Below are 25384 nucleotides of genomic sequence, written 5' to 3'. Positions count from 1 at the left end.
TACACTCCAACACAGGGGAGCCTAGGAGGAGAGCCCCGAGCTAAGGATTTGCAGGTCTTATAAAGGCACACAACCAACCAGGTGTTTTGATTACCACCACAAGAAACAAGCAGAAACAAGCAACACATGGTGGTCACTGCTTCAAACTTTAACCTTTCAGTACCAGGCAATAGAGGCTCTCCTGGAAATCTGAACTCTTGTATGAAAATTTGCATCTTTTTCTGGCAGTGCTTATTTTCAGTGAATTTATAGTAAAATTTCAATAGGGTTAATTGACTGCCCGATTCTGTTAATTCTGTCTAGGAGCTCTCAGGTTTGTTGTCTCAATCTGACAAGGAAATGGAAGAAAAGGACACAAGAAGATGGAGTAAGAAGTCGAGAGCTTTACTATAGGAGCCAAATTCAATATTGTGGCACCTCTCCTTTTCATGATTCCTTTTGTTGTTTTTCAGGTGTTCAAATGCCCTGTCCTTAGGGGTCTTCCTTAAACTCCAGTCTAAGCAGCCCTACTCCCAGTTACTCTGTCTTGGTCTTCCTAGCACACAGAATGAGAACAGCTCTTAGTGCTATGAAGACTCAGGTTCATCAAACATATCCTCACAGCCTACTACCAAAACACAACGGTCATGAGAGCACAATATGAATATTCTTACTCATAATTTGTATGTTTAAGAATCTAGAACCATGCTTGGCCCCGGCAAGCACCCTAATTGTTGAATAAAAAATGAGTGACATGAATTTTTTTTTTGGGGGGGGGGGTCCAGTCGTGGGGCCTGAACTCTGGGCCTGGGCACTGTCCCTCAGCTCTTCAGCTCAAGGCTAGCACTCTACCACTTGAGCCACAGCGCCACTTGCAGCTTTTTTCTTTTTGCTTATGTGGTACTGAGGAATCGAACCCAGGGCCTCATGCATGCAAGGCAAGCGCTCTACTACTGAGCCACCTTCCCAGCCCGACATAAATTATTTCTGACCATCTAAAAGCCATAGGTTTAATTGACTGCCCGATTCTGTTAATTCTGTCTAGGAGCTCTCAGGTTTGTTGTCTCAATCTGACAAGGAAATGAAGAAAAGGACACAAGAAGATGGGGTAAGAAGTCGAGAGCTTTACTATAGGAGCCAAATTCAATATTGTGGCACCTCTCCTTTTCAAGGTCCCAGGCACAAAAGAATGGAACAAATGCTAGTAGCTCAGGGTGCAGGAGTCCTCATGGCAAGGGTTGGCCAATGAAATTTAGGGGCAAGGGTAGCAAAAGGGCAAAGGAAATGAGTCAATGAGTGTCACAGAATGCCTGAGGTGGGAAGACTTGAATTAAGATGTATGAGGAAGCATATCAAGGAAAAATGTCTAAAGTCTAAAGAAGTCAGCTGGAGTGAAATTAGCCATGGTGTAAACCTTTTGAGTATTTGCTGACACACACACATGCACAAAATGGTTTAAAAGTCCTAAAGCATACAAATCTCTAGAATAAAGTTAACTATTATTTTAATTAATGGGCCTTCAAATCAACTTGTATTTCATGAGGCTCACAGATGAGTATTGAGATCTGAGCCATTTGGTGGCAAACCAGATTCAATGAATTGGTTTTGCTTAGTGCAGAGCTGTATAGTATGTTGAGATAAGGCCTATGAAAAACATTTTAATATTTGTCCCCAATCCTAAGGACTGAATGACACACACCATTATAAATTCTGAGAATATACTCCTTAGTCTCTATGGATTCCAGCTAGTAAATGCCATTTAATTACGAAGGCAGTGCTGAGGGTGCTTTATTAGGTGATTGCACCATCATGCAGCTATCAACATGTACTTAACAGACCCAGTTGGACCTGTTCAATACAGACCTGGACTATACTTTAATCTTATGAGACTGATGTTTATGTCATTCATTGTTGACTAAAATGTTTTGTGGCTTAGACTGTTTTACATTTGGATTCTGGTGTCCAGAATTAGATAAAATGAGGCAACACACACTTAAAAAAAAAATTGTTCCTATTCCAGGCACTGGTGGCTCACGCCTGTAATCCTACCTACTGAGGAGGATGAGATCTGAGGATTGCAGTTCAAAGCTAACCTAGACAGGAAAGTCCGTGGGACTCTTATCTCCAATTAACCATCAGAAAACCAGAACTGGAACTGTGGCTCAAAGTGGTAGAGGGCAGGCTGGGAAGGTGGCTTGGTGGTAAAGCGCTGTCCTGGCATGCATGAGGCCTGGGTTCGATTCCTCAGCACCACATAAGCAAAAAGAAAAAAGCCGGAAGTGGCGCTGTGGCTCAAGTGGTAGAGTGCTAGCCTTGAGCTGAAGAGTTGAGGGACAGTGCTCAGGCCCAGAGTTCAGGCCCCACGACCGGATCCCCCCCCCCCAAAAAAAGAAAACTTTCTCAAAGTGGTAGAGGGCTAGCCTTGAGCGAAAGAGCTCAGGGACAGCACCCAGGCCCCACGTTTGAACCCCACAACTGACTTAAAAAAAATTCTCCCTAATGTTCTTGTACCTCTCTGAGCTGAAGAATAACTGAGCTAATATTTAAAATCAGATTTCCAATTAAAACGTGAAATTGAGGAAAACTGGTGGAGGAGGAAGGACTGAGGATGTAGCTCAGTGGTGAAGCCCTTGCCCAGCACACCCAAAGCCCTGGGTTTGAACCCCATCATGGTAAAATAAAAAAAGAGGGGACCAGGTGATAATAGACCTTCTGGCAAGCTACTAGAAGCTGCCCTGGCCTGCTTGGTTTACCTCTGCAGCTGGGTTAAGAATACAATGCTCCCTGGATAGAGAAGCTCCATAGACAATGCTTCTCTCAACTGCCCACCTGCCTTCTGATCCCTTGAACAGTAGAGCTATGGACTCACCAATGATCAACACACAGCAGAAATTAAAAAAGCAAACATTCTCTTTATTTAATAATCTTTGATATTTAAAATACAACTCATTGATCAATCATCCACATCCACAATAGAGCCCTCAACAGTGCTTTGGAAGCCCGGCTTTCAAGGAGTAGAAGTGAGGAAGGCCTGTGTGTGGAGTGACTCCAAGAGAAGGAAGGAAGGAAGGGCAGCAGAGCTGGGTCCTGAGCAAATGGCACTGCCTTGGTGCACTTGTATCAGGGTGAAAGATGATGTGGCTTATCTTGTATTTTTGCACTTGAATTTCAAATATTTATACAGAAGAGTAAGTCTTAAGAAGTTATTCCTAATAATCCAGTGTTGTAGAAATTAGACAATCACATTTCAAATGTGTTTTCCTCTTTCAAAAAAAAGCATTAAAAATATTCCAGCAAACATTCCACCTCAACTATGCAACAGACAAATGGTTGCTTCTTAAATCAATTTCCATTCTAATGCTTTTTCTATGAAATCAATCCAGTCCTAAATATGTATCAATTCACCTGTATTTAAACATGCCAATTGCCATAAAATTAGTTATATTGTTAGGATTCTTAAAATGCCAGCTATTTAGGATAAACAATAGCAAAAGTGTTTCTCAAATTATAAAAAAATCAACATTCAGAAATTATGTCAAATATCTTTTCATTCATGAAACATTCAAACAAAACTTTTATTATGTATAAGACTTTGAAAAAACAATAAAAGGCCAGTCTCTTTCTTCAGGAAAAGATGTTATAAAGGGTAAAATTAGAATGAAGGTGTTATTTTGAACATGAAACCATGGAAAATTATTCACATTACTGAAACAACCACATGATCCAGTCTGTTTTACCTTTATTAAAAATTTCACATATATCTTCATACTTGGAACACCCATGAACAATTCACTTGGAAAAGTTTTATTTTCTCTAAGTGCTGAACCAGGAGTTTTGACAAGCTAGGTAAGACTACTACTGAGCTGCCTCCTCAACTATAAAATTCACATTGAAAACACTAGCTTAAAGCCTCTAATTGCAGATAAAGGTTTTAGGTGTTGTTTATTTGGTGCTGGAGACTGAACCCAAGGCTTTAAGTATGCTAGGCAGGCAAGTGTTCTACTACTTAGTATATCCTCACATCTGCAGATAAAGTTTTTAATAGGAAATTTCAATATTATTGAATCCTCCTAAAAATCTTAAAAGATCAAAATTTTCCAAAGTAAGATTTTTTTTTAAATTCAGGGCATAATTTAATTATGCCCCGAATCTTTGGATTTGTACAAGTTCAGTGAGCCAGTTTTAAGTATTTATCTTGGCACTGGCATTAGAGAATAATTCCTATATTTTGAATATAGGCATTCAAAATATGGCCAGAATACAATTTATTGTATTCAACTTTGTGCTAAATAAAACAATATAGACACAGTAATTTTGTCAATAATACTCAACTAGTATTCAGCTATCTTTATCATTAACTTTGGCATCATGAATAAAGCCTTCATTAATGAAAACCAAATTTTTAAAGAAAAAAGCACCTCCTTAAAATATTGTGTGAATTGTAAACTATTTGGCCAAGATCATAGAATTTAATGTAGAGTTTGAAGCAGCCCTTTCAACAAATCATTTAATTACTGAACTATTTCTATGTTAATAACTGTAAAAATGTATATTGTTTTCAGAGGTCAACTACTCTGACTTATTTTTTGGGGGGGAGGGGTAGGGAGTAAGGTATGTGGTTTTTGTTTTTTGTTTTGCCAGTGAGGGGGATTGAACTCTGAGCCTAGGCTCTGTCCTTGAGCTTCCTTTGTTCAAGGATAATGCTCTACCACTTGAGCCACAACACCACTCCTGGCTTTTTCTGAGTAGTATATTATTGGAAATAATTGTCTCATGGACTTTCCTGCCTGGGCTGGCTTTGAACTGTGATCCTCAGATTTCAGCCTCCTATGCTAGGATTATAGGTGTGAGCCACTGGAACCTGGCTTACTCTGAATTTTTAAAATGTAAATTATTCATCACATCCATGACATATAAAAACATGGAAGTGTATTTTCCAAGTTGCTCAATCTTGTAACCCTAACATCATCATTGTACAAATTTAATCCTGGTAAGACAAATTATACATTAGAAAAATGATACCAATAGTTTAAATATTAAACATAAAAGTGTTCCCAATTAGTAAAACAGAATGGAAATTTTTACATGCTTCTTAGCAGGACAGTTTTTCTTGATAGTAGATTTATAAGCAATGGCATTTGTTTCTATTGACTAATCAATTAAAAGAATTGAATCTAAACAGATAAATTAGGCCAAACAAGATGAAGATCAATGGTGATTCCAAATCTGCCTGTCAAATGTAACAGTTTAAAAACAAACTAAACACATTCAAATGTATCCAGTGTATGTTCAGCTCTGCTTCAAAAGCCTCTAATAAAAGTCAACAAGCCATATTTTCTCAATATGACATAATTTTCTTTCCTTTTTAACTGAGATGTATAATATAAAGTGTATAAAACTCTAAAATTAAAACTCTGCATTGCATATTGGCTTTTCCACTTTTATACTAGGTAGCTCATCAAGTATATGAAAGTTTAATGTAATTTTTCAAAGGGAATAAAAGGCCAAATGTCCAGGGAAAATATGATTCACCGTGATAATGACACAAATGTTGAATGATAGCACATTTATTTACAAGTCTTAGGGAGAGGCACTGAACTCACCCCTAGCAGTTTTAAAGTTTCATGGTTCTTCTGAAACATTTTCAATTGTTGAAAGAAAATCTTAGATTTTAAAAAATGTCTGATTTTGTGAGAATAACTTCAGAAAAAATTAATTGGCACAAAACCATGACTAAAAATATCTGTTCTATCCAAGAAAAAGTTATTTTCCTAATCATAAATAAAAATATTTTTTCATCTCTTTTAGTTAGCAATAAATCCTACATCAAAAAACTTTCCCTGATAAAATGTGTGCAGCCTTAGGGGTAACATACCATACTTATACTTCTTTATGTAGTTGGCGTTAACACATTGTATTTGTACTTCTCTATGTAGTTGGCTGCAATTTCTTCTTGAATTCTAGTTTATGTACAATTCAGCATTTATAAGGGCCTCGAGAAGGGTTGAGCATAAGGGATAGAGAGCAAGTAACAATCTAAAACACCCAATTTCAGACAGACATGGTTAATTTTCACCCAAATCATGCCACTGCAATAACCCAGCAAGAAACTGTGTATCCCCGTAAAAGAAAGTTTATCAAAATTAAGGACTTTCCTATTTACAAGCTCATTAAGTACTGTGACTTCTACAATTCTTAAGCTAGTCAGACATGATGCAAGTGTCAAATTATATTATAAATTTCATTAGTAAATTATTTTCATGTTCCAGATCACCATCTTTGTTTAACTACACTGCTAAAAACTGTGAAGCAGATATCTACGTTCCAGGAACCAGTTGTAAACAGAGCACAAAGCTCCAGTCATAGAATAGATCAAATGAACCTACTGCTAACCTAAGCTTAAGGGCGGAATTTCACATATCATATATTCATGGTGGGTGCATGCGCTAAGTCTTAGAAGTTGATCTGCTGTGTACTATGCTTTGCCTACCTTTCTCAATTAGAGAAGAAATAAGGTGCAAGAAGAAGGGTTACAATGAAGCTCAGAGATTGTGATATAATGAAAAGAGATCCAGAAGGCATAGGAGAAAGCACTTGCTCACACATTTCAAAGCAAAACAAAATAAAAAGCTTGTTTATTCTCAAATACGTGTGCAAAGCTGATTTCAGAGTTTAGGAATGCACCGAACTCATGAAATAATGATCCCACTGTAGAAGACTTAAAAGCAGATGCTCAGAAAAGATTTCAAAAGAATTGTAAAAAAAAAAAAAAAGATGAAAAAATCAATGTGAAAACCAGATAGCAGAGATGTCGTGATCAGAGACAGTGACAAAAGAAAACATCCAAATGCACACTACATGTAATTAGGGGAAGAAAGGCTGATCTTTCTGGAGCCCTATTTAATAGTATCAAGATAGATGACAGAGACACTTTCCTAAAAGGTCAATTTGGTTAATGCAAAATAAAGCAATTATTAGATGATTAACATGAGCCAAATTACAGCAGAATGAAAAAGAAAATAACAGTATAGAACAAGTTCTGTGGCAAGAGCTAATTGGTGTGCTTGCAAATGGAATCCTAATAATTCAGGTGTTAGATATTGCACACTGAAAAAAAACCCCAAAAAGGTACATTTAGAAAAACTATTTTACATTTCTTTAATTGCTGAATGCCTCTTTGGCTAGTGTCTGGAGGATCATAATCAAGTCTGCACCTGGCCCATATTTTCACTCTCTCATCATTTTGTCTGCATACTACCTAAGTGTCTCCCTTCCTCTGGTGAACACTGGTACCTCTGACACATGACCAAAATGGACCCTATGCTGTAATCACGCAGGACAATGTTAGGAAGTATGAATATGGAAATGATTTGTAAAGGGATCACTGTTTTCTTTCTGTTTTTAAATTGTTTTGCACAGTCTCTAAAGACATGGTCACAGCTGCCTGAAGCATGTCTTCTTCACTCATGACATCACCTGCTGGGAGAGAAAACACAGCCTTTCTTAAAACTTTCTCTACAACTTGTCATGAAAAAGGTAAATTCTTAGGAAATGGATTTGATTATTACTTTCCTTTTTTAAAAAATGATTTTAATAAAAAAATAAAATTCACCCTTTTAAAGTTTAAGAATCTTTGACAGATACAGGGAGTTGCATACCCAATACCACCATCAAGATATACACCATTCCACTGTCCCTCCAAGTTCCTCTGTGCGACCAATCCCTGGCAACCAATCCCCCATCACAGGCCACCACCATTATGTTCTCTCAGTTAAACAGTTTTCCCTTTCATATAAATGGAATCATACAGGAAGTATATAGGTAATAAAGCGAAAAGAGCCTTGAACATGTCTCTCCACTGAGCTCAATGCATTTGAGATTTACTGTGTATATTAATATTTTGGAAAACTTTATTTGGAAGTAATTGGCAATTCACAGGAAGCTGTAAAGATGGGAGAGATTCCATGTTTCAACCAAAAGTTCTTTCTTTCTTTCTTTTTTGGTCTGTCATGGGGCTTGAACTCTGGGTTTGGGCACTGTCCCTCAGCTCTTCAGCTCAAGGCAAGTGCTCTACCACTTGAGTTACAGCTCCACTTCCAGTTTTCTGGTGGTTTACTGGAGATAAAAAGTCTTATGGACTTTCCTGGCTGGGCTGGCTTTGAACAGTGATCCTCAGATCTCAGCTTCCTGAGTAGCTAGGATTAGAGGCCTGAACCACAGACGCCTGGCTCAAAAGTTATTTCTTATATAACTAAAACTGAAACCCAAATCCGGATACTGACCTTGGCAAGTAAAGTATAGTTCTAGATGGCATTTTTTTTCACATATGTGGATTCATGGAACCACACTGCCACCACCCACCCCATTCAGAGAATGGTCCTTGCCTTTGTCTGCCAGGCTCTTCACATTATATCCTACCTATATGCGGCCTGGTACCCACAATCTTCAGGAAAGGTAGAAAGAGCTATCCATACCCTAAAAAGACACCCTGCCCAAATTACTGCAGGTCACCTTGCTCCCAATAGTACTTCACACCCAGATCACTCCGAAGACAAAAATCCATGTTAGTCCCTTTGAGTAAGTCCTTCCTTTATGAAAGGCCACTCTTTCAGACAGACCTATTGCTAGACCCCTACTTGACCTGGTATGTCATTCCTCTAGGAGCAATCATCATAGTGACCAGGAATTTTAACATGCTAACAAGCACAAACAAGACTTGGCAGACAGCTGGGAATGTGGCTTAGTGGTAGAGTGCTTGCCTTGCATGTAAGAAGCCCTGGGTTCAATTCCTCAGTACCACACACACAGAAAGAGTGTCTTAAAACTCTTCTCCAAGATAAGGAGCCCTTAAAGTCCAACAAGTACAGTTAAAACTTTCAATTATTTGCCCTTGGATTCAGAACTAAGATAGCACCTGTGTTTAAAACCTTGCTGACTTCCACCTACCACAGTGAGCCCACAGCAGATCTGTTGTTCTGACACACTCCAGGCCATAAAGTTACAAATGATGCTACAACATCTTTCACCACTTACCATGGAATACTCTAGTGCCTCTAAGCCCCTAGACCTGGCTTCATTCAATTTCATTCAGATATCCAATGACATCATGTTGTGTCCCCAAGGACTACTTCATAATCTTCTGCAAAACAAATATATAGGCGGGGACATCTCTATGACCCTAAGTAGCTCAAAGTAGTTAAAAGAGGATGAGATTTTTGCTTTATTAAAACAAGGATTGAAGCTAGGCACCCATGGCTCACACCTGTAATCCTAGCTACTCAGGAGGCTGGGATCTGAGGATCACAGTTCAAAGCCAGCCTGGGCAAGGAAGTCCGTGAAACTCTTATCTCCAATAAACCACCAAAAAACCATAAGTGGCGTTATACTTCAAGTGGTAGAGCACTTGCCTTGAGCTGAAGAGCTGAGGGGCAGCGCTCAGGCCCAGAGTTCAAGCCCCATGACCAATAAAATAATAAATAAAACAAGGATTGAGCCAGGCACCTGCGGCTTATGCCTATAATCCTAGCAACTCAGGAGGCTCAGATCTGAAGATGATGGTTCAAAGCCTGCTCAGGCAAGAAAATGGTGAGACCCTTCAGTAAACTACTTAGAAAAAGCTGGAAGTGGTGCTATGGCTTAAATGGTAGAGAACTAGCTCTGAGTACAAAGAGGTCAGGGACAGTGCCCAGGCCCTGAGTTCAAGTCCCAGGACTGGCAAAACAACAACAACAACAACAGCAAACAACAAAACAAAACAGTGAGGCTGCAAGTTTTTGTAACTGGCTGTGATAAAATGACTTTTTAAATTCACCCATTCATTTATTACGTTGTTTTCTTTCCTTTTTTTTTTAAGTCAGGCTTGAACTCCAGGTGTAGGCATTGTTTCTGAGCATTTTTGCTCAAGGCCAGCACTCTACCACTTCAAGGCACAGCTCCACTTCCAGTTTTTAGGTGGTGAATTAGAGATGAACCTCATGAATTTTCCTGCCTAGTCTGGCTTCAAACCTTGATGCTCAGATCGCAGCCTCTTGAGTAGCTAGGATTACAGGTATGAGATACCAGCCACAGGAACTTCTAACTTTTTTGGTGATTAATTGGAGATAAAGAGTCTCATGGACTTTCTTCCCCAAGCTGGTTCAGATATCAGCCTCTAGGGTAGCTAGGATTACAGCTGCGAGCCATTGGTGTCCAGTGAGTTTTCTTTTTTTTTTTTTTTTTATATTTTTTATTGTAAAAATACTGTTACATGAGCAAGGTAATGAGTATATTTCCTATCGACAGTGAGTTGTTTTCTTACAGTATAGTTTTTGAGAGTTCTTTACAGATTCTCCTGAGTCCTTTGTCATTTTTATTTTTCACTCAAGTTCTTCCACCAATAATTGGTCAAGGTTAAAGGCCTATAAATCAAAGCCTAGTAGTGAATAACTACATTTTCTGTTGTTTACTGAGTTACACTCAAGTGTTTTATTTATTTATTTTTTTTGGGTCCGGTCGTGGGGCCTGAACTCTGGGCCTGGGTGCTGTCCCTCAGCTCTTCAGCTCAAGGCTAGCACTCTACCACTTGAGCTACAGCGCCACTTCCGGCTTTTTTCTTATGTGGTGCTGAGGAATCGAACCCAGGGCCTTGAGCATGCAAGGCAAGTACTATACCTCTGAGCCACCTTCCCAGCCCCACACTCAAGTGTTTTAATTGTGGCAAAATGTTTATTTTCCACCTACTAATGTTCATTATCTCTGGAGAATTTTTGGAAAATGTACTAATTATTATGATGTTCTATGTACTATAACTATAATTTTAAAATCAATTATTACTCATTGAGTTTTCTAGTTTACTCCTCTTTAGGGAAATTTAATAGATTACAAATTCATTTAAGAGTTTTAATATGATTAATAGCTGGGTACCACTGGCTTACACCTGCAATTCTAGCTACTTAGGGAGCTGAGTTCCAGAGTATCTTGGTTTCACAGTATCTTTTCTTGACAGCAAAGTCCAAGAGATTACATCTTCAATTAGCAAAAAGTTGGGCTGGAGACATGGCTCTAGTTAAAGGACCAGCCAAGCAAGGAAGCTGAGTAAGCATGTCAAGCAGGCATGTGATCCTAAGATCAAATCTGGTATTGACAAAAAATAATTAAGTTTTAATATGATTAAAGAGTAAAGAAAGGCTGGGAATGTGGCTTAGTGGTAGAGTGCTTGCCTCACATACATGAAGACCCAGGTTTGATTCCTCAGTACCACATAAATAGAAAAAGCCAGAAGTAGCACTGTGGCTCAAGTGATAAGAGTGCTAGCCTTGAGTAAGAAAGGCTCAGGGACAGTGCCCAGGCCCAGAGTTCAAGCCCCCCCAGGACTGGAAAGAAAAAAAAGAAAAAGAAAAAGAATAAAGAAAAGGAACATAAACCACAAATCACATGAAAGCTGTGGATCAAATAGAGCATGCATATAAGTCAGGGTCAATTCCAGAGACTTGTACCTAGATCACTCCCAAGTCTTTCGGAACTTGTTGTTGGTCTTTCACATGGATATGAAACCTGTCCTGGTGGGTCTACCTGCTGCTGCTGCTGCTGTTGCTGCCTGAAACATTCAAAGGCAAATATATGTTATAAAACAAATACTAAAAACCCTAAGAATAAGTGCATCATGAGAAGATCTACTTGATAAAAAGTAAGCTATTCTACATATCAAGTCACTAGCATCAATATCACAGAGAGCAAGAATAATTAGTCTAATAAAAGTATAAAAAAAAGTCCCAGTATGAAAATAGTACAAAAGTGTTCCTCCTTTAGGTATAAAATCTGAGTATGAAACAAATTAAGAGGTATTTAAACCAGTGACTTCAGAGTGTCTAGCACTTGTTCTATATGCAACTGTTAGCTTACAGATCCTTAATTCTGTTAAAAGCAACTGAAAAGTACCTTTGAGAAGACAGATAAAGCATCTCAAATTACTATTCAAGTTAGTGTTACCTTTCAATAGCTAGTTCCTTCTCATCAATCAGATCTGAGCTTAAAATACCTCCCAGAGATGCTCTCAACACTCCACTTCAAGCAGCTTCCTGGATACGAAGAAATTCATGACTTCCTTTTCCTTACCACCACCAAATACTGTTCTGTTTGGCTTCCCCTTTATGGTACAAGCTATCTTGTACCTCATCTTGATCTATTTCTTATTTATCATTGGTTTTTGTGCCAGTCCTGAGACTTGAACTTAAGGCCCAGGTGCTATCCCTGAGCTTTTTTGCTCAAGGGTAGCACTCTATCATTTGAGCCACAGTTCCACTTCTGGAGATACGACTCTCATGGACTTTCCTGCCAAAGCTGGCTTTGAACCACAATCCTCCGCCTCTTGAGTAGCTAGAATTACAGGTATGAGCCACTGGTGCCTGGCTTCTACTGAGTTTTATAAAGTTTTAATGCCAGCCAATATTAAAAACAAACACAAAATGGGGCACTCGTGGCTCATAGCTGTAATCCTAGTTACTCAGGAAGCTGAGATCTGAGGATCATGGTTTGAAGCCAAATTGGGCAGAAAAACCAGAGATTTCATTTCGAAAGAATCAGCAAAAATGCTCAACTGCAGATGGGACTCAAGTGGTAGGGAGTCAGCTATGAGTAAAAAACCAAGCAAGAGCAGTAGGTTCTAAGTTTAATCTGCAGAACTAGCACAAAAAAAACAAACCAACAAACACCAAGAAAATAGCTTATAACTCCTCTCAGCAACATGTAGCTATCTAAAACATTTTGCAAATACGATTATTATTACAAGAATATGTAACATCATTGAGAATATGTATAATTTTCTCTGGCTCTCAAGTTTGTACCAGTTTAGGTCAAACCAGGAGACTGAGGATGAAGGCCTATGCTGGTCAGCATCTACAACCGAAGCAACGACCCTCCAGCCAGTAAGGAAACACACCAATACCCCAATATTTGAAAAGAATCCTTAGCTGAACAAAATATTTACTAAAAAGCACTAGTAACTCCTTTCCTTTTTACTGTTTTGGTGATACTGTGGTTTGAATTCAGGACTTTGAATTTGGTCAGCTTGATATTGCCTTTTGTTTCTGACTTGGAAGCAGAGGATCTGAGTATTTACAAATATTGTTTTATTTTGCTTTACAAAAACGAAAAGAGGACTGGGAATGTGGCTTAGTGGTAGAGTGCTTGCCTAGCATGCATGAAGCCCTGGGTTTGATTCCTCAGTACCACATAAACAGAAAAAGGCAGAAATGGCACTGTAGCTCAAGTGGTGGAGTGCTCTCCTTGAGCAAAAGGCCAGAGTCAAGCTCAAGGACTGGCAAAAAGAAAAAAAAAAAAAGAAATGAACTCATTGGGGCTGGGAAGGTGACTCAGTGGTAGAGTGTTTGTCTTGCATGCATGAGGCCCTGGGTTCGATTTCTCAGCACCACATAAGCAGAAAGAGCCAGAAGTAGTACTGTGGCTCAACTGGTAGAGCGCTTAAAGAGCTGAAGAGCTCAGGGACAGAGCCCAGGCCCAGAGTTCAGGCCCACAACTGACAGAAAAAAAAAGGGAAGATAACTACTGATAACTACAAATAATAGATAACTACACAAATAAAAGATAACTACTGAAGATAACTACAAAGGATGATGCTCTGATAGGGTCACAGAAATCTCTCTGAGACTATTTCTAAGGCTTGATCCAACCTGAGGGTTTAGGAACTAGTTGATGCAGGTGTACCATCTGTCTATGCCCCTGATGTCTCCCCTGATGTTTGTGGTTCCCTGCTAAAGTAGCACTGAGCAGGACCATGAACCATCTGCCACCTCTATTTGGGAACATGAATCCTTACCACAAATGTTTCTTCTACTAACTTGCAAAAAACTCTGAAGGGTTAGTAGGTACCCAAGAAGCAAATTCAAAGAATCAATGGGTACTTCTCTTCCTTTCCCCTAACTCCATTTTTCTTTTTCTTTTCATTTTGTGGGTTGTGGGTGCTGTCCCTGAGCTCTTTTGTCCAAGACCCACTTCCGGCTTTTTTTTTCTGCTTATGGGGTGCTGAGGAATCGAACCAAGGGCCTCATGCATGCAAGGCAAGCGCTCTACCACTGAGCCACCTTCCCAGCCCCTGACAGTTTTCTTTTGATGAACAAAATCTTCTAGCTTTTCTTTACCTAAATAATCTCATGTCATGTTGTCTGACACTAGAACAAAGTTTCTCCTTTACAACTACTGTTTTTCTCTGTGCAGGTACTAGGGGTTAACTCAGGGTCCAGGCTTTCTCTTAGTTTTTTAAAATCAAGCCTGGCACTCTACTACTTGAGCCTCACCTCTTCTGGCTTTTCAGTGATTAAATGAAGATAAGAGTCTTACAGACTTTCCTATCCCAGCTGGCTTCAAACATCGATCCTTAGATCTCAGCCTGCTGGATAGCTAGGTTTAAGGCCTAAGCACACTAGTACCCAGCCCTCTAAAACTAAATTTATTTCATACTTTATCTGCTATAATATTTTTTTAAAATCATTGGTTACTACCTGACCTCTAATTATTTGCCTAGTGACTAAATAGCCAAAGCAAATATTAAATATGCAACTTTAATTTGTACCAACTACTTTACTTTTCAAAGTAGGCCTCTCTCTTCTTCCGCAGCTCTTCTGAAGTAAGATTTGTACTTGATGATTGTGGAGTATCTTGACAAACATTTCTGGAACTACCTGAAAACAAAATAATGCAGAACAAATAACAACTGTTTTCCTTTTCTTTTCTTTTTTTTTTTTTTGCCAGTCCTGGGGCTTGAATTCAGGGCCTGGATGCTGTCCTTGAGTTTCTTTTGCTCAAGGGTAGCACTCTACCACTTAAGCCACAGCGCCACTTCTGGCTTTTTCTGCTTATGTGGTACTGTGGAACTGAATCCAGGGCTTCATGCATGGTAGGCAAGCACTCTACCACTAAGCTATATTCTCAGCCCCAGCAACTGTTTTCTTTCCAATTCTTTGAGTAAACTTTGAACAGTGTTCTTCAAGCCAGGTTCCAGTGGTTTGGGCCTGTATACTAGCTACTCAGGAGGGTGAGATCTGAGGATTGTGGTTTGAAGCCAGCCAGGGTAGAAAAAACATCCCTAAGAGACTCATCTCCAATTAACCACCAATAATTCAGAAGTGGAATCGTGACTTAAGTAGTAGAGTGCTAGCCTTGAGCAAAATACTTAGGGAGAGTGGCTAGGCCTTGAGTTCAAGTCTCAGGACGGGCAGTGCATGTGAGCACACACAAACACATACATAGACACAGACACGCACAAAAAATCCCAAAAGGCTGTGAAAGTCTTAGGGAAATGCTGATTAAGATCTAACGTAGCCAGCACCAGTGGCTCAAGCCTGTAATCCTAGCTATTCAAGAGGCTGAGATCTGAGGATGGCAGTTTGAAAATGAAGCCAGCCCAGGGAGGAAACTCTCTGAGACACTTAATTCCAATAAACTAAGTGGTGCTGTGGCTCAAGTGATAGAGCATCCACAATGAACAAAAAAAGCTGAGGGACAGAGCCCAGGCCCAGAGTTCAAGCCCCAGAACCAGGGGAAAAAAAAAAAAAAAGATCTAATGTAGATCCTAAATCAAGCATAGGTCTATGGCAACAAAACATGATACCCATACATTTATATGAGATACAGCAGCTGTGAGAATGTAAGCCCGACAGCCAACTTGGGTCTGAGAAGTTATCATTACTACATTTGTGATGAATGGATTAAAAATACAAACAGGGCTGGAAAGGTGGCTCAGTGGTAGAGTGCTTGCCTTGCATGCATGAGGCCCTGGGTTCAATTCCTCAGCACCACATAAGCAGAAAAAAGCCAGAAGTGGCACTGTGACTCAAGTGGTAGAGCGCTAGCCTTCAGCTGAAGAGCTCAGGGATAGTGCCCAGGCCCAGAGTTCAGGCCCCACAACTGGCAGAAAATAAATAAATAAATAAATAAAACTAATAAAAATATATTAAAAATGAATCTACAGGGCTAGGAATGTGACTTAGTGGTAGAATGCTTGCCTAGCAAGCATGAAGCCCTGGGGGCAGCGCCCAGGCCCTGAGTTCAAGCCCCAAGACTGGCCAAAAAAAAAAAAAAAAGAATCTACACCTGCAAGGCATGATATTCCTCACAACAACTTAAAGATAGATGTTCATAAAACAAGCCCATACTCATCCATGCTCAACATCTGATATTACCTAACAACTAAATGTTTGCATGTTTTCACAATTCTGTCAACCACAGATTCTACACAAATTGTGGGATTGCGTGGCAAGAATAGATTATATAGAAAGAACAAATGATAAAGGCTAGTTTCTATTCATCACTAGGCTGGTCATCAAGCTGGCTCTATGAATCAAGTATACCATGTGGTGTACTCAGGATGTAGGCCTAGAAGCATGAGAGGTTCAGGATTAAAAAGTAATCTTCAGGGGGCTGGGAATGTGGCTTAGTGTTAGTGTTAGAGTTCCTCAGTACCACATAAACAGAAAAGGCCAGAAGTGGCACTGTGGTTCAAGTGACAGGGTGTAGCCTGGAGCAAAGCAGCAGCTCAGGGACAGTGCCCAGACCCTAAGTCCAAGCCCCAGGACTGGCCAAAAAAAAAAAAAAAAAAGTAATCTTCATATCAGTGTAAGCTCAATTATACTTAGATATTTAAGGAATTCAAATGAGTACTGTCATCAGAGAGTCCAAGCAAGCTTATATGAATTAAGAGTACACCAAAAGTACAAAAATAAACTACACATCAAACTTTTTGATGGTAGTGGCGTTTGAACTTAGGGCTCTGTGCTTGCGAGGCAGGCATTCTACCACTTGAGCCATATCCCTAGGTCTTTTTTTTGCTTTCATTATTTTTATTTCATTATTCAGATAGGGTCTCATATTTTTGTCCAGAATCTTGGACAAGGATCTACCTTGCCTCATGAATAGCTCAGATAGTTGTTTGTCACCATGCCCAGTTTATTTTTTGAGATGGGAGTCTTAGGCTTCAAACTGATCTTTCTGATCTCCGCTTCTATGCAGTTGGGATTAGATATATGCACCACCATTCCTATTCATACTTTTAAGTAAGCCACATTGAGCTATGTTAGCTATATCTCAGCATTTCACTCTGCCTGCATTCCCTAGGGAATGCATCTGAACTTTCCTCTGTTGATGGCTTTTATCACTACAAAAGTGTGCTTAAGCCTTAACATAGTCAAGAAATGTTCTGTTTTGCTTTTCTGCTGGTAGCAGGGTTTGAACTCAAGAGCCTTGACTTGGGATTTGCTTTGCTTACTCAACTGGCAATCTATCACTTGAGCCACATATTTAGCTTTTTGCAGTTGATTTTGGAGATGGACTTTTGTGGACTTTCCCTGCCCTGGCAGGCTTCAAACCAAGATCCTCTAGATTTCAACCTCCTGAGTAGATAGGATTTTATGCATGAGTCACAAAAAATTCAACAGTGTGGAGTTTTTTGGCCAGTCCTGGGGCTTGAACTCAGGGCCTGGATGCTGTCCTTGAGCTTCTTTTGCTCAAGGCTAGCACTCTACGACTTAAGCCACTGTACCACTTCCAGGCTTTTCTGTTTATATGGTACTAAGGAATCAAACCCAGGACTTCATGCATGCTAGACACGCACTCTACCACTAAGCCACATTCCCAGCTCCCTGGCCTTTCTATTCTGTTCACTGGCATGCATTTCCAAAATGACTGGTTTAGTAAAAGCCATCTGGCTCCTCAAAGGTTAATCTCAATTATATTAGTTCAGGGTAACAACCAAATAGTGCAAATGAAAGTAAAACTGTTTTAGCTAAATTCAACTAATATAGGCCTAATACCTAGATTGTAAAAGTGACTTGTAGTGTAAAAAAATCTAAAAAGAAAAACTGATATATAGCTATTGCTATATAATATAGCTAGTATATAGCTAATGCTTCTGCAGTACTTGTGAAGGAACTTCTAACAGCATATTTAACTTCAGGGAAACTAAGAACAATTGTGAACAAGTCTTCAAAGACAAAAAAAATACATATAATAGTATTTATAGGGGCTGAGAAGGTGGCTCAGTGGTAGAGTGCTTGCCTTGCATGCATGAGGCCCTGGGTTCAATTCCTCAGCACCACATAAGCAGAGAAAAAAAGCCAAAAGTGGTGCTGTAGCTCAAGTGGTAGCATGCTAGCCTTGAGCTGAAGAGCTGAGGGACAGCGCTCAGGCCCAGAGTTCAGGCCCCACGACCGGAGCCTCCCCCCCCCCAAAAAAAAAAAGAAAAAAATAGTATTTATACCTTGCATACTAAGCTGAATAGCCCTTCGCAGATCTGCCTCTTCATCCTCCAGGTCTATTTCCTGGCGACTTAGTGTCAGTGCTCTCTGCAGGCCCTCCTCATCTTCATCCAACATTCCTGACCCATCGCTTCCTTCTAAGACTCGTTCAAGATCTGTTTGAAGGACTCTAAAGAACAAAAGCACCATAATAACTGCAGCTCCATCTTCAATTTTAGAAACAACATAAAGGCATTTGCAAAATAAAGATGTTAAGTCAGTCGAAAAACATTTTTCTAGCAGGGTGCCAGTAGCTCATGTCTGTAACCCTAGCTACTCAGGAGGTTTAGATCTGAAGACTGTGTTTGAAGCCAGCCCAGGCAGGAAAGTCCATGACTCTTATCTCTTAATTAATCACAGGAAAAGCCAGAAGTGGCACTGTGGCTCAAGTGGTAGAGTGCTAGTCTTGAGCAAAAAGGAATGTAGGGACAGCTCCTAGGCCCAGAGTTCAAGACCCAGGACTGGTAATAAAACAAAAAAAATTTTTTTGCTGGAATAAAAGGTCTAGTAATATAAAGATTTTATGTTGCAATGTAATTCTTTTTTTTTTTCCCCTTTTCGTCGGTCGTGGGGCTTGAACTCTGGGCCTGGGCTCTGTCTCTGAGCTCTTCAGCTCAAGGCAAGTGCTCACCACAGCATTTTCTGGTGGTTAATTGGAGATAAGAGTCTCATGGACTTTCCTGCCTGGGCTAGCATCTCAGCCCCGTGAGTAGTTAGGATTACAGGAGTGAGCCAGAGGCACCCAGCTGCATTGTAAGTTAATGTGTCATGTAATTCAAAATTCATTTAGGTTGATTCAATAAATATGCTTAAAACAGAAAGTCATTTTAGTCAGGCACAGTAGTGTATGTCTATAGCCAGGAACTATAACCATTCAGGAAGCTGAGACAGGAGGATGTCAAGTTTGTGGCCAATCTGGACAACACAGCAAGGCCCTGTCTCTTACAAGAAAAATAAGGAGGTGATGACATAGCTCAGTGCTAGAAGGCACCCCTGAAGACCAAGTTTCCATCCCTAGCACTGAGAAAAAAGTATTAAAAAAAAATAGTTGGTAGATTGCTTGCCAGGAATGCAAAAGGCTCCGTGTTTGATGTCCAGCCCCACCAGAGTGAAATGGAGGACTGCGTGAACGGATGGATGACTTAAATGCAAGGTATAAAAGAGAGTCACTGGGGCTAGGAAGGTGGCTCAGTGGTAGAGCACTTGCCTTGCATGCCTGAGGCCCTGGGTTCAATTCCTCAGCACCACATAAGCAAAAAGAAAAAAGCTGGAAGTGGCGCTGTGGCTCAAGTGGTAGAGTGCTAGCCTTGAGCTGAAGAGCTGAGGGACAGCGCCCAGGCCCAGAGTTCAGGCCCCATGACTGGAGCCCCCCCCCCCAAAAAAAAGAGTCATTAATAGTCAAGGGATTACACATTAAATATAATCATAGAAATTTAATTCTTGCAATGAAATATTATAATATATGCTATATTTCAGCTTAATGTTTACCTCTGTTCTTTCAGTTGGGCTAATTCTTCTCCAATAAGTTTTGGTCTATGCATCTGCTGGACTCTGATCATCTGCAAAAGTTGGTCAGCTTCACAATCTGGGAGATCACCCTTAACAACAAATATAGAATAACCTAAAAAAAAGGCAAAAATAAACTAAAACAACTAGTAAGAACTTAAAAACTGACTTGGGAGAAAACATCAACATGTTCCTACCAGTCTATGATGGTATAATTGGAGCAGTGATAATTATAAGATGAAACATTCAAATGATGTTTTAACTGATCAATTTATAGTTAATACTTTGGTTTAAAAAGAAGAAAATAACTGACCATCTTTGGAGGACATCTATAACCAACTCATTCTAAAACATAAAAGGTAAAGATTATAACTAGTTGGTATAAGCTCTATTCATCATGTGCAAGGCCATGGGTCCAATCCCACTACTGATGAACACAGGATAGACAGACACATAGACACAGACAAAAGATAAAGGGGGGGGGGAACCCTTTTCCTATATAAACTGTACTTCAAGATTACCAAATAACATATGAGAGAGTTTATTTGTATACAAATACTCCTGTTAATAAACGAAGGAATGAAAGAACCCTAAATGACCTATTTATTTATTCCTCAATACATAAGTAAATCCAGGAAAAGAAAGTCTACAGTTAGATGTAAGAAAAAAAAGATCAATCCAGTGGATAGTCATTTCAACCCAGACACAAAAACATCACACATGGGGCTGGGAAGGGAGCTCAGTGGTAGAGTGCTTGCCTTACATGCATGAGGCCCTGGGTTTGATTCCTCGGCACCACATAAGCAGAAAAAGCTGGAAGCAGTGCTGTGGCTCAAGTGGTAGAGCGTTAGCCTTGAGCTGAAGAGTTGAGGGAGAGCGCCCAGGTGCAGAGTTCAGGCCCACGACCAACAAAACAAAAAACAAAAAACAATAAAAAAAAAAAAAAAAAACCAACCCATCAGAGACTTGAACACTGACTGGATATGCAGAGAAGAGGTGGAACACTTTCCAAGTCTTAGATCACAAGGCCCCAGGTTCCCGTCTCAGCACCACAAAAGAAAAAAGAAATCACTAGGGTTAAAGTTCTTAATGTGTGATGAAGTCTTATGGCCATATATTTATGGAAGTTTTCACTTTCAAGAAATCTGGCTGAGGCTGGGTGCCGGTGGCTCATGCCTGTAATCCTAGCTATTCAGGAGGCTGAGATCTGAGGATCATGGTTCAAAGCTAGCCTGGGCAGAAAAGTCTGTGATACTCTTATCTCCAATTAACCACCAGAAAACGGAAGTGGCGATGTGACTTACATGTCAGAGTGCTTGCCTTGAGCTAAAGAGCTCAGGGACAGTGCCCAGGCCCAGAGTTCAAACCTTCTACAACCAACGACAACAACAACAACAAAAAGAAAGCTGGCTCACACCTATAATCCTAGTTATTCAAGAAGCTGAGATCTGAGGATTGCAGTTTGAAGTCTGAAGCCAGCGTGGGCAGAAAAATCCAAGATACTGTTATCTCCAATTAGTCAGCAGAAAACTAGACGTGGAGGTACAGCTCAACTACTAAAGTGCTAGTTTTCAGCACAACAGGTGGCTAAGAGTTTGAGGCCTGAGTTCAAAGCCCAGTAACTACACCAAAAAACAAAACACAAAAAAGTTGGGCACCTGAGTTCAAGCCAGAATATCAGTATACACACGAAGAAGCACAGAGGAATAGCAAATAAACACAAAAGGAAATGTTCTACATCCCTGACCATAAAGGAGATGCAAATCAAAACAACTTTGAGATTCCATCTCACCCCATATAGACTGACCAACGTGGAAAATAGGAACAACAAATGCTGGCAGGGATGTGAGGGAAAAGAAACCCTGTTGCACTGTTAGTGGGAATGTAAACTAGGTAAACCACTCTGGAAGGTGGTATGGAGTGCTGGGCACTGGTGGCTCACACCTGTAGTCAGCTTGGGCAAAAAAGTCCCCATGAGACTCTTATCTCTAATTAACCACTAAAAAACTGAAAGTGAAACTGTGACTGACAGTGATAGAGTTTTAGCCTTAAGCAAAAGAGCTCAGGGACAGGCCCTGAGTTCAAGACCCACAACTGACCAAATAAAATACCCCCAAAACAAAAACAAAACAAAACAAAACAAAGCCAACAAAACATAAACAGAACCTCCAATGACCCAGCCATACCACTCTTGGGCATGTACCTAAAACATTCCAAGTCAGGATATGTAAAGACACTTGCACTGAAACACTACTCACAACAGCCAAGTTATGGAAACAGTCTAGATGCCCTTTAATAGATGAGTGGATCAGTAAAACGTACATATACATAATGGAAATTTACTCATCCATTAGAAAAAGTAATAGGTTATTTGCAGGAAATAGATGGACCTAGAACAAATCAAGTGAAGTGAAAGCTCACAGACAAACAGTGCATGTTTTCTCTCACATGTGAAAGCTAGATCTAAATTATATCTGCACATGATAATCTATACAGTACTTCAGACAGAGACTAAAGGAAGATTCCCTTAGGGGAGGAACCCGAAGGTGTAATCACTTAAAATACTATTTACAGGGGCTGGGAAGGTGGCTCAGTGGTAGAATGCTTGCCTTGCATGTATGAGGCCCTGGGTTCAATTCCTCAGCACTACATAAGCAGAAAAGGCTGGAAGTGGACCTGTGGCTCAAGTGGTAGAGCGCTAGCCTTGAGGTGAAGAGCTGAGGGACAGTGCGAGGCCCGGAGTTCAGGACCCATGACCGGCAAAACAAAACAAAACAAAACAAAAAACTATTTATAGAAACAAATTCCAGGAAATGGAACAAGTGTTGTTGCAAGTTGCCAGTGTTTGGTTTTGCTTTTTCTTTTCTTTCTAGGGGACTAGATAGAGAACAAAAGAAAGGAGGAAAAGATGAACAAATTGAATCATGCTATTCATTATATACCTTATATCTATGTGGAATATGAACTATGTAATTTGTAGGCAGAGATGGGAGGGGGAAACTAAGAGAAAGCAAAGGAAGGGGTGACATTGTCCAAAAAAAAATGTACTCATTACCTGACTTATGAAATTGTAACTGCTTTGTATAATACCTTAGTAATAATTAAAAATTATATTAAAAAGAGATGAACAAAATATTTACAAAGAAAATGACAAAACATCTCAAAATATTAAAGCTGGGTAAAGGGCATGAGAGATCATGTGCCCTTTTTTATATTTGCTTGGGAAAAAACCCAAATTTTTGGGAGGGATGCCAGGCCTAAGAACCTGCATGCTATCCCTGAGCTTTTTTGTCAAGGCTAGCAGTCTACCACTTGAGCCACAGATCCACTGCTGGCTTTTTAGTAGTTAATTGGAGGTAAGAGTCTCACAGACCTTCCTGTCTGGTTTGGCTTTGAATTGTGATGCTTAGATCTCAGTCTCCTAAGTAAGCAGGATCATAAGCACCCAGCTTGCGGGGAAAAAAAAATTTTTTTTAAGTGAAGAGTGCTTTGTTCTTTTTAGAAAAAGGTATAATCAACTCTACCTTCAAAGAAAGCGAAGACTGGGAATTGAAAACTGGCACTGGCAATGCAGAGGCCACTGGTGACACAGACCTTTTAAGTGACTCACTGCTTACAATGGAGAGACTGGAATGGGGTTAAGGATGAGAAAAGGGACAATTCTAAAGAGAAAATTTAAAATGGAAAGGCAATTAACAACCCATATATATAGCTGAGAGGCTTTATTCTTAATTAGGGGAGATTTAAAAAAGAAAACAAAAAACTTCTGCACTGAGAAGGAAGAGAGAAACAAAACCACTCAGGAGAGTGTAGAGTCAAAACAAGAACATCCAGACGAGGGGGAGGAGCTGGGATCCACCCACATCTTGGTTAAACGTATTGCACAATTCATCTGTTTTACCTGGCTCAAAGCATAGTGAAGACAGAAGATGGTAGAAAGTTAAGGAAGTTCTGTGTTAACTGCTTCTATATTCTCAATAGAGTACAAGGTGGCTGTCTCACAACTTATCTCCTTTAAAACTGTGGCCATATAACCAAGATGTGTGTTATGTGTAAGAGGCAAGTAGCTACAGTTTAAAGGAGGTAAGTTGTGAAACAACCACCTTGCGGACTGGTACAAAAATGCAAGCTCAAAGCCAGGCGCCAGTGGCTCATGCCTGTACTCCTAGCTACTCAGGAGGCTGAGATCTGAGGATTACGGTTCAAAGCCAGCCCTGGCAGGAAAGTCCGTGAGACTCTTATCTTCAATAAACCACTAGAAAACCAGAAGTGGCACTGTAGCTCAAGCGGTAGAGCGCTCAAGCCCAGAGTTCAAGCCCGGAAACCAACAAAAAAAAGAAAAAAAAGAAAAAGAGAAAGGAAAAAAAAATGCAGGCTCATGTAACAGCTTGAACGCTGGGCCTGGGTGCTGCTGTCCCTGAGCTCTTCAGCTCAAGGGAGCGCTCTACCACTTGAGCCATACCACCACTTCTGGTTTTCTAAGTGGTTTATTGGAGATAGGAGACTCACGGAGTTTCCTGCCTGGGCTGACTTTAACCAGCGATCCTCAGATCTCAGCCTCCTGAGTAGCTAGGATTACAGGCCTGAGCCACCGACACCCGGCTAGGTTATTATTTTTAAAGCCATCTTCATCCATTCTATAGGAATGGCCAAAAACAAGACTGTATTTTAACAAAGATGGAGATTTTTGTCACTTATGAATGATAAAGTGAGAGAAGTGGAAAAAAGCTGGGGAATACAGGGGATGGCAATAATGATAGACTGAGAAAATAAGCAGATCAAAAAAATTAAGAAGAGCTGGGCTCTCAATTAGCTACCAAAAAAGCCAGACAAGGAGCTGTGAGGCTTAAGTGGTAGAATGCTAGCCTTGAGCACAAAAGTTCAGGGACAATGCTCAGGCCCTGAGTTCATGCCCCAGGAAAGGTACACACACACAGACACACAGACACAGACACAGACACACACAGACACACACACAGACACACAGACACAGACACACACAGACACACACAGACACACACACACAGACACACACACACACAGACACACACAGACACACACACACACACACACAGACACACACACACACACACACACACACACACACACACACACACACGAAGAAAAGAATGAGGGGAATGTTTGGGCCCCACATTGGGTTTAAGGAACCCACACAGGGAAACAAGGAAAGAAGGCATAAAGTCAGAAGGTGGTGGTTGAACAACAGGATGCTCTGACTGGGATTCAAAGGTGATTAAGGTTATGGATAATGAAAAGGCAAGAGTGAATACCATGACCTTTGAAAGTAAGAAGATCCTGGATTATTGATGTGGAAATCACAAAGCATGATGTAAATAAAGGAGTGTCTGTGACAGAGAAGCAGTGAGCCAGAACTAAAATCTCCAATGCAAAAGGAGGCTCATAGGTGATTGCAAAAGAGCAGCTGCAGTTTTATCTGGAGGCATGTATTTCAAAGGAGCTGGAATTCGTAGGAAAGTGGCCTAACAGTAGCAAAAAGGAACAAAATTACATATCTTTCCTCTAGACCCTATGCTGTGCCAAAGAATATGGAAGAAAAAAATACTACTTAGGGCAGAGGAAAAGCTATACAGGCA

General features: G+C 40.2%; 1 protein-coding gene across 7 annotated transcripts in view; it reads right to left on the bottom strand.

Annotated features, from left to right (window-relative positions):
• Positions 1-2871: 2871 nt before the first annotated feature.
• Positions 2872-25384, bottom strand: part of LOC138831479 (ataxin-3) — a 36036-nt gene continuing 13523 nt past the window's right edge. For 5 of the 7 annotated variants that reach the window (XM_070028531.1, XM_070028536.1, XM_070028533.1 and 2 more), the window contains 5 exons: positions 19752-19884; positions 18227-18393; positions 14558-14654; positions 11454-11554; positions 2872-7458 (listed from right to left, as the gene is read on the bottom strand). In XM_070028531.1, coding sequence (XP_069884632.1) covers positions 7361-7458; positions 11454-11554; positions 14558-14654; positions 18227-18393; positions 19752-19884 — 596 coding nt within the window. In that variant the 3' untranslated portion in view covers positions 2872-7360. The remainder of the gene's footprint in view (positions 7459-11453; positions 11555-14557; positions 14655-18226; positions 18394-19751; positions 19885-25384) is intronic. The other 2 variants (XM_070028532.1, XM_070028537.1) reach the window with 1 other exon arrangement.

The sequence above is a fragment of the Dipodomys merriami genome, unplaced genomic scaffold (assembly GCF_024711535.1).
Source record: "Dipodomys merriami isolate MVZ:Mamm:240054 unplaced genomic scaffold, mDipMer1.0.p SCAF_198, whole genome shotgun sequence".
In the NCBI taxonomy this organism is placed as follows: domain Eukaryota; kingdom Metazoa; phylum Chordata; class Mammalia; order Rodentia; family Heteromyidae; genus Dipodomys; species Dipodomys merriami.
Note: the sequence above shows the minus strand (reverse complement) of the source record. Positions and strands in the feature narration are given on the sequence as shown.